This window comes from Pollachius pollachius (genome assembly GCF_949987615.1).
Source record: "Pollachius pollachius genome assembly, chromosome: 18".
Classification (NCBI taxonomy): Eukaryota; Metazoa; Chordata; class Actinopteri; order Gadiformes; family Gadidae; genus Pollachius; species Pollachius pollachius.
Genome location: NC_136951.1, coordinates 8,704,307 through 8,714,068, shown reverse-complemented (window position 1 = coordinate 8,714,068; position 9,762 = coordinate 8,704,307). Strand labels below are relative to the sequence as shown.

At 42.5% G+C, this 9,762-nt stretch overlaps 1 protein-coding gene across 1 annotated transcript in view; it reads left to right on the top strand.

The window, feature by feature from the left end:
• Window positions 1–273: 273 nt before the first annotated feature.
• tmem38b (transmembrane protein 38B) overlaps window positions 274–9,762 on the top strand; it is a 9,796-nt gene continuing 307 nt past the window's right edge. The window contains exons 1-6 of the mRNA XM_079756161.1: window positions 274–718; window positions 5,412–5,568; window positions 6,280–6,464; window positions 7,014–7,101; window positions 7,576–7,693; window positions 9,011–9,762. The exon at window positions 9,011–9,762 is cut by the window's right edge and continues 307 nt beyond it. Coding sequence (XP_079612287.1) covers window positions 595–718; window positions 5,412–5,568; window positions 6,280–6,464; window positions 7,014–7,101; window positions 7,576–7,693; window positions 9,011–9,334 — 996 coding nt within the window. The 5' untranslated portion in view covers window positions 274–594 and the 3' untranslated portion in view covers window positions 9,335–9,762. The remainder of the gene's footprint in view (window positions 719–5,411; window positions 5,569–6,279; window positions 6,465–7,013; window positions 7,102–7,575; window positions 7,694–9,010) is intronic.

Here is a 9,762-nt window from a genome sequence, read left to right as displayed (position 1 = left end):
ACAATGTGTGTACGCAATAAGAGTGGCAGTTCTACAAATAAGAAAGACAACAATACTGTGTGTGTGTGTGTGGGTGTTTGATCGTGGCTACGCGCGGCTGCGTGTGTGTGCTCGCTCGCACAAACCTGTAGAACGCATCGGCATCGCCACGTACAAGAAGAAACTCACGGAGACTTGTGATTGGTTCCAGCCACCCCCGTCCTCCAATCGGAGGGCGGCTTTTGCTCCGCCTGCCACATCAGTAGAATGGCGGAACTCGGAGCAGGAATTCCGCATGCGCGCTGATAACGTGAATAGCAGACGGGGCAGCGGAACTGATGTCCATCCGTTGGTGATACAGATCTGTTGCCCCTTAACGACACGGGCTGTCAAACGAGTCCCCAGCCGCCAGCTGTTAGTCAGGCTGCGGTACACCAGCAGGATAGCACAGCTGGCTCCACGGCTAGCGCTGGGCTTAAAGACTTGACAGCCAGGAGGATAAACTATTTCAGCCCGATGCGCTGACTCGGAACGTCGCCTGCAGTCGCGACTTTGGCGCACCTCGCCAGGATTAACCCCGCATTTTTCTTGGAAAGAGTTTGAAAAGTTGTGAGGATGGATGTGGTTGGGATGCTGAATTTGGACGAGCTGGCCCACGGCCTGGCCGGCATGACCATGTTTCCATACTTTGACACAGCGCACTACGTGGTGTCCGTTATGGCTCTGAGGGAGCAGTCAGGTGAGTCCACTTCTGGTTCCTTCAGGTCCTCCGGGTCCTCATTGGTGAACTTGGTTTGGAGTGCTCTAACCGTATTCTGTTCTATTCTGTTCATAACTGGTACGACCTTTTCTAGACAATTCTAGTATTGCCTTCTCTATTCTAGTCTATAATGGGCTATTGTTATCTGTTATAGTCTCTTATATTCAATTATTTTATGGTCTACTCTGTTATATTCTATCATGGTCTATTATATTCTATAATGGAATATTACATATTATTATATATTATAGTATGCTCTACTCTATTCTGTTCTATTATGCTCTAAACAAAATAGCATGACTCAGTTAAGTCAACAACAGGTTATCTAGTACTGTTTTTAAGGTAATGACTATAATCATTGTTTGCATGTTGATCTAGTATATAAACCACGCAATCAAATACATTGAAATTTTATATCTATAACATCATATAAATATTTACCGCACATTGTTCTCCACATTGATAAATATCAACTTCATTTTAACTTTATTGACCTCATCACAAACGGCGGGACCAAACCCACCATGCTATTGCCTATAATTGCAGACAACGTAGTGTTTATGCTGTAATGATAGCTTATTATAAACGTATAAAAACATGTTATTATGTACAACCCATGAGTTTTCGTTGCCAATAAGCCACCGCCCTTTTCGACTCGTAGGTGGGCTTGGTGCCAGAGTCTGTTGTATAACAAAGAAGAACAGGTGGACTTTTACTGAAGCGAGAGATGACCTTACACGGGCGCGCGCACACAGACACACGCACTGTTCCTTCATTGTGACATTGTCACCAATGTTGTAACTCGAGTCTATTTTAAATGGTGCCTTGCAAGGCAACCGTGGCCTTTTCCCTTCCTATGTGCCCGTCTTTGTATCTCGTCTGTCGCTTGGAGCAAAATGTACAAGATGGAAGAATGACAAACAGCAACATGTCACCCAACCCACCCCTATTTTACGGTATATCCAAATGTGTTTGTGTTGGGTTGAGTGTGGACTCTGTAGCTCTATAGATAGGACTCTATAGGGGGTGTGTGTGAAAGGGTAGTGAGGTTGTAAAAGAGGTATTGGTGCAACATGAAGACATTTGTCTTGTTTGTGTGTTTTGTAAATTTCTGTGTGAGATATGTCTGTCAAAGTCCATAAAAGATTGCAATGAGGACATCGAGTTCAGTTTCAAAAGGGCCTGGTTTAACAAAAGTCCCATAGAAATGAACCAGGGCATGGTAACCACTGCCAATGAAGGTCAATACAACTTCGGCCACACAAGTCTTGGTTACTTTACAAACTCTTCGGAAAGTGTACCCAAGAGGCAAAGAAAGCTCCAGAAAGCCCAAGGGCTGACTGACCAGGACAATAACTCCTGGCCGTTGCCAAATCCGGTTCCCACTCACCCCCAAAAAAGGAAAGGAATGTTGAAGATGTCTTCGTTTGACAAGACTGCAAAAGTTCACACCACAAAATGAAAAAAAAACGTAAAACGTATACGATAAGTGAAAACACTGGTCATATTAAAAAATATAAAGTGTTGAAACGCACTTTGACGCGGACGTAGGATGTGATGTTCTTCCTTTGAAGCTGTGCAGTTACTCGGTTTGGAGTTTTTACTCCATCCAACTAATGTTGACATTTACCGTTTGTTTACAGCGTCGCTGTGCTGGTATTCTTAGAACGTCACAAGGCGACAGTATGTAAGGATCGAACCAGGAATGTGAGGCCAGGTTGTGCATGTGTACATGTGTGCATGTGTGCATGTGTGTGTGTGTGTGTGTTTGGGTGTTAAGCAGAGGAACTAACTTTAATTGACACCAGCGACTCAACCTCCTCATTCGACCTTAGACTCTTCCCTTTTTTAGATTTGGCTTGTAAATGTCTCTCCTAGGAATGCAAATGTTGGTGCCAGGGTATTCCTTAGGGTGGTGATGTTGTACACGGTGCTTGATAAGAGTTTGGGTTTATGTTCCTTTCAGGTGTGTTTGCAGCTCGGGTACATTTGACAATGGGCAAATTTAGACAATAATTTTGTAGCTATTGCCACAAATGTTATGAATATTTTTTAACACTGGGATTAGGTCATTTCTTATTCGATATATTACTTTAACTGACTTTGACTTAATGTATAAAAAACAAACCCTTAAGCTGATTCTCACTTCTAACATGTTTGTGTCACAAATTTGAAACACCTGTACAACATATATTGATTGATTTTACGCTTCATACAACTTTTAATTGTGAAAAATTGTCCCGTTTGTGACATGAAAGTGGTCCCCAGAAGGCTTGGTGAGAACATGTCAGTGAATACTCCATGCAGCTCACTGCAGCTGAGGCACATTAGCTTTGGTCTAGAGACCAGCTATCAAATTGATCTTTTTCACTTCACAGATGCCAACGGGCACTGATCACGTAGTTCACTTGACAAGTAATCCATTCTACTTTAAATAAGCCATGAGATGTCAGGCCTTTTTTTCAGTAGTTGTTTGGTCGGCTCTTTGGTCGACCCCATTGCTGGTCTAGTTTTACATTTCCTGTCTGTTTATCTGTTTATCTGTATGCTTCAAAGCACCCCCTATTTTTTCAGGAAATAAACCAAGTCGATTCACTTTAAAATCTATTGAATTTGCTTCTGTAAATAGGTGCAGTAAGGCAGCAAGTTTTCTTTGAATAGTGGTGATTAAGTGATCATGATAAGTGGGGTTTCACGTGACTATGCACAAAAGAATAGACCGGAACAATGGGTCTGCCTGTTTCTAAAGTACACTCTGGCCTGTTGTACTTAAAGAGATTAAGAGAGAACTTTGTAGTCTAAAAGGTATTTATTTAGGCAGCCTAATGATTAACAATAGACTCAGAAAAGACTGATGGATGTTCAGTGAAATATATTTTTACTTTTATTCCAATACTTTTATTATCGTATCGACTTCTGAATATTGATCTATGTTGATTGAAGTGGCACGTTGTGTCAAATCATTTTCGATTATAGGGATCGGAAATTGTGTTGACAGTGAAAAATGTTTTTCTGCATCCCTATTTCTGAGTATGCATCATGATTCTAGTCTAGATCGTTGCAACATTTACAGGAATCATTCACTGGGGTCAGGTACTTTCAATCTTTACTTGACATACCTTCTATGTGAACTACTCACCAGCAGTATGATTTGGGAGTCAGTTAATGAGTAACAGTCAGACAGATCTATACAACCCCCTCTCTGGAAGTCCTTCTCCTACAGATGTCTGTAATCGGCCTGCTAATCCCTTCAAATAATCCCCTATGTGTCTTCACCTAATACACATTAGCAGGTAGCTACTTTAGGGTCAGATGGGTTCAGTGTGTACAGTATGTGGATCATTTCTTCAAATTATAAAATGCAGGAAGTGTTATATTTGCTACTTTTGGCGAGTTGAGGGGGAAACAAATGAAGAATTTATGTGTTCCACGACAGGATTGTGTTCCACTACAGGGAACAGTATCCGATGAATTGTGTATGCTTTCTTTTATCTGTCTCTCAGAAGGCATCTGTTCAATATGTCCCACTTTTACCTGAAAAAGGGGCAGAGAACTGAGAAGTTTATCTTGTACAAGGAAAATAAAAATATAGACTATATAAAATATTGACTGTGAGGAGACAAGGTAATGTCTTTGAAATGGGATGCTTTTATGTATTTTTCCTCCAAAGTACATATTTATTTCTATGGATTTGAAATGAGATGCAGGATAAAGGAAAGAAGGAACCTTCATTCTCCATTTCTAAGTAGCGAGTGTAAATCAATATAATATACCTTTTTACGACTCATAAATGCTCTTCTTGTACACTGAACTTTGGACAATCTGCCTGCAGGCAGTTCATCTTTTTGGTTAAACAAGCTCAGCCTCTTTGGACTCTGTTGAAGTGAGGAAGTATGCATGGTTTTATGAACAGCAGGCAAACATTTTTATTTACTGAACGGTTGCAGTGTTTTATTTTTCAATAGAATCAACATCCTGTAGTGTACTCTGACTGTAGAGAGGACCTGGGTTGTTCCATGTATCGTAGCTCAAAGCTTTACATATTAACAGAAATATCAACACTTAAAGACAAGCTGCTTTAAACTAGCTTAAGTGGTTCCCATCCTGTTTGCCTGCAGGAGTCTGCAAGCCCTGCCCCAAACTATTGACCAAATTAATCAACATTCATTATTGTTCTAAATAATTTATGTGTATGGTATTTTTCTGCAATTCAGCATGTTCTGACCTAAGTGGCCGTGGTTGTGGTTAGGTTCACAAATATCGAATCTTAGGCAGTCTGGGGGTCGCAAACACTTTGGACATTTGAAAATGGGCCTTGAGTACAAAAAGTTTTGTAACCTCTGATATAGGTAGCTTAATAGGCTATGTAGGCCTATATATCTGAAGGGATCTTTGTCGTCATCATCTCTCTCTCTGTCTCTTTCCTTCTCTCTCCTTCTCTTTCTCTCTCTCTCTCTCCCCCCCTCTCTCCCTCTCTCTCTCTCCCTCTCCCTCTCTCTCTCTCTCTCTCTCTCTCGCTCTCTCTGTCTCTCTCTCTCTCTCTCTCTCTCCCCTCTCTTTCCCCCCCCCCCTCTCTCTCTCCCTCTCTCTCTCTCTCCCCCCCTCTCTCTCTCCCTCTCTCTCTCTCTCCCTCTCTCTCTCTCTCTCTCCCCCCCCCCTCTCTGTGCTGCAGGTGTTCTTGAGCTGTCGCGGAGGAGTCCGTTCGCCTGCTGGTTCAGCTCCATGCTCTTCTGCTTCGGAGGAGCCGTCCTGTCCGGCCTCATGATGGCCGAGCCGCCCATCGCCCCGCTGTCCAACAGCACCAACGTCCTGCTGGCCTCGCTCATCTGGTGAGTGGTAGAGAGAGGTAGGGTGATACAGAGAGAGAGAGAGAGAGAGAGAGAGACAGACAGACAGACAGACAGACAGACAGACAGACAGACAGACAGACAGACAGACAGAGAGAGAGAGAGAGAGAGAGGGAGAGAGAGAGAGAGAGAGAGAGAGAGAGAGAAAGAGAAGGAGAGAGCACTTAAGTTAATCTGCCTTCCCTGATATGGTGAGTGGTCGAGAGAGATAGGGAGGGAGAGATAGACACTCCCTAATTTGTGAGTTAAAAAGGTAGGCCCACAATTTAGTAAGCTAAATAGGTCAAACACGTTTTTACGTTAAAACTGCTGTAGTTTTTTCATCAAATGTCCTCAAGCCACTATAAGACATCTGATGACCTCTTGAAATTCACAATAGGTTGCTTTAGTTCCCTCTAATGGTGACATATAGTATTTCACTTTTTTGTTCTAAAATAAATGCTGCCCTCTACTGGCGACCATGTCTCAGCTCTCTTCCATAAACAAGACTGAAGTTCTGTACGAAAAGATCAAGCAGATGCATACGTACTATCCTTTTGTATTTAAATCGTTTCAATAATGGACACTTTTATTCAGTATACTATGTATATTTTCTTCCTTTCTGATCCTAAACCTGATTCTAATCCTGATTGTGATTCTGTTTCTTACTCAGAATCTGGTTCTGATAGTGATTCTGTGTGCCCCTCCTCTCAGGTACCTGGTGTTCTACTGCCCCTGGGACCTGCTGTACTCCTGCGCCGCTCTGCTGCCCTTCCGGCTGGTTCTGTCGGGGATGAAGGAGGTGACGCGGACGTGGAAGGTGCTGGGGGGGGTGAGCCAGGCCAGCATCAAGTACCAGGACAGCCTGCTGGTCATGATCGCCATCGGCTGGGCAAAAGGTTTGCCTCACTGCCCATTAAGCTTGGGAATTGAAGTTGTGCATGGAGGTAGTATAGGGCTTGGACATCAGAATGCATCAAGGGAACTTTTGTTGGTGATGCACCGCCATTTTGAGAGGAATCAAGAGAGTTGTACTACTGTAAAATTCTCAATTTACATCAATTTACCGTAACCTCCGTTAATGAAACTTTGTGTTGACCCTGGCTGGGAGTGAAATACTTGATATAGTAACAATTTAACAATACCATACATGTTGAATTTGCTTAAACATTTATTTATATGTACATGTAGGTTTTATGTTATATATGTATTATTTATTGTTGTTACTTCTATTTGATTACAATCCTACATTTTGTTTATTTTCTGCTAACCCATTAAACTTTTATTTTGTATGATGGTTCTATTATTTTGCATCATCAATACCTCATTATTTTTCTGCTCTGTTGGTGTGAAGCCCTTATAAGGAAAGATGCTTAGGCGTAAAAATAGACATGGTTATAATTGAAGTTGTGATGATTAACATGATAATTGCTCCGTGGTTTCTCTAGGAGCTGGAGGCGGGCTGATAGCTAACTTTGAGCAGCTGGTCCGAGGGGTCTGGAAACCTGAGACCAACGAGCTCCTTAAGATGTCCTAGTAAGACCCCACACCTTGGAATACTTCACCGTGCAACGGCTACATACGACATCCATGACTTTTAACAATACTACTACCCAGACATTATCGCCATTTGCACATCTGAACACTCTATATTTGATACGTTTCATTTCAAATTATGTGAATAGTTGTGTTTATCTTTGATATCTGTTCTGTTACATTTGGCATGTTTCATATTTTCATTATTTATTTTTTATTTCATTGTTGCATCCACACACCCAGACAAGTTCCTTGTATGGGTTACCATCTTGCCAATCAACAATGAAGTCAATGTTTTTCAACGAATTAAACCTGAAAATACACATTTTATTAATCCTTTGTATCCTTTCAATAACTGTATTTGAATTAATCAATTTGTGTTTTTTGCCTCACCTGTAACTTTACTACAGATGAGCATGACATCATGGTCTTTTTGAACCTGCTGACCTCTGACCCATGTCTCTTTCTTTGTAGCCCGACCAAGATCACCCTGATCGGGGCGGTGATGTTCTCCCTCCAGCACACCAGCTACCTGCCCCTCCAGAAGCACCACCTCATGCTCATCTACACCGTCTTCAACGTGGTCAACAAGGTCTGTGTCGTCATAAGAGCCTAACTTACAGGGAGGGCCCCTATAGTCATTACAAGCCAGGTCAGAATCAACCCATTTGTGACATCACAACTGGTGGTGTCCACCCAGATCAACTAATAGGTAATTTAGAACATCAACCGTTTGTGGCTCCACATGTGGTAGTGTCCACATATGTTTAAGTGGTAGGTCATTTAAATAATAAACCATTTTTGACATCATAAGTGGTTGCGTGCACCCGACTCAACTGGTAGGCCATTTAATAACTAAACCGTTGTTTATGTCACAAGTCTGGTTTGATCTTTCATCTCGGTGGGCACGCCCACTTGTGATGTCACAAGTTGGCTGATACGGACCTCACACCTATGATAGTAGTCCACCTATGAGATGTAAGCTCATATAAATAACCCAAATATAGCCGGTAGAGTCAATAGTTAGTACATTTGAAAAACACAGAGGTTATGATCAAAAAAGAAAAAAAGAAAATCTTCTAAATACTAATATTAGTCATTTAATATTGTTTATTTACAGTGTCTTTGTCACAATTGAATTATATGATTGTGAAAGTCTTTTATTGTATTGTGGGCAACTGTGTGTTTCCACTTTAACCCACATAATTGCTCTGCATTTCCATTTTCTTTCATTGTATTTTATTTGAGAGTTGAGTCAAATGAGCTGCACCCGAACAGGGCTCATTTGATCGGCAGTGTGTTTCTCTCCGCCCAGACGACAGCACCCTGCGGTGTTGTGCAGTGTAGCCTCCGTCATGACCTTTCCACCTACACTGCTTTTCATAAAGTTTCCAGCGGTTGGTGACTCACATTAGTTGGGTGTTACCCCACGGGCTCCAGTTTTTGCATCATTTTCATCAGCTTACATCATCTCCCTTCCCTTTTCTGTGGGAAACTTGAGCAGTTTGCTGAGACGAAGATAAACCTACCATCCCTCGTCTCCCCCTCCAACCGCTATTAGCTCCCATCCAACTCTGATCGGCCCAATTAATGACGAGCCGTTTCATCAGATTCAACACTTGTTGCCTGCCTGCTGTTTGTTATTTTGTGTTGATGATGTGCAACGCTCCGCATCCTCATCATGTCGCCTATTCCTCACACAAAAGGTTGTGCATATAGAGTAGCATCGTAAAGCGTAGCATTGTTTTGTATATAATCACATTACATGACAGTGTATAGCACTGCGTTGCGTAGCAGAGTATAGCGTAGGGCATCACAGCATAACACAGCATAACATTGCATCGCATTACATAGCCCCAGTCAACCTCTAACAACCATATGATCTCTTCCCTTCTCCTCCTCTCCCCAGGCAAGTATCATCATCACAGGCTCCTCCACCTCCCCCTTCGCCCTGGTGGAGTCAGTCATCTACCGGACACTGTTTGCGGGCTCCTCCTCCTCCTCCTCCCCTTACACAGCCCTGAGCTCTGATGGCAAGAAGCCAGTCGCCATCGACAACGGCAACACCTCCACGAACAAGAAGAAACCGTCCTCACCCTCCACGCCGACCAAGGAGTCCGGGGAGAGGAGAAGCCAGGCCGTGGCATCCCCTACTCGGGGGAAGAGAGAAGACCAAAGAAGCGCCAAGACCAAAGAACAGGAAGAAGACAGTAGCTGTAAGAAGACAGACTAGTCGGCCATTTTGACCGTGTTGCCTCACCCTTCTCCATAAAGCAAGAGGCTTGTTTTACATTGGCTGTCAGCATGTGACCAGGCTTACTTTTGGTACTCTCTCTCTCTCTCTTTGCTGTATATATTATATTTTAAAAATTTCCTGAGCTGTATTTAACTCTTGAACTGACAGGGAAAATAATTACAATGGGGACGTAATAAGCCCCTGTTGAAATCGAATGTGAGTGTGACGCCCCAATCAAAGTTCTCCTATTTAATTCTAGGGTGAGGGTGACCTCTTTTTCATCATGCAGTGCTGTCTTACTCCTTCATGGTGTGACTGAGCACCATGCTGAACCCCAGCGAATACTGAATGTGTTTAGCAGGCTTTTTATACATATTTATAATGACAAATCCTAGTTTATTATAGCTTAATCTATCATGTTTGGG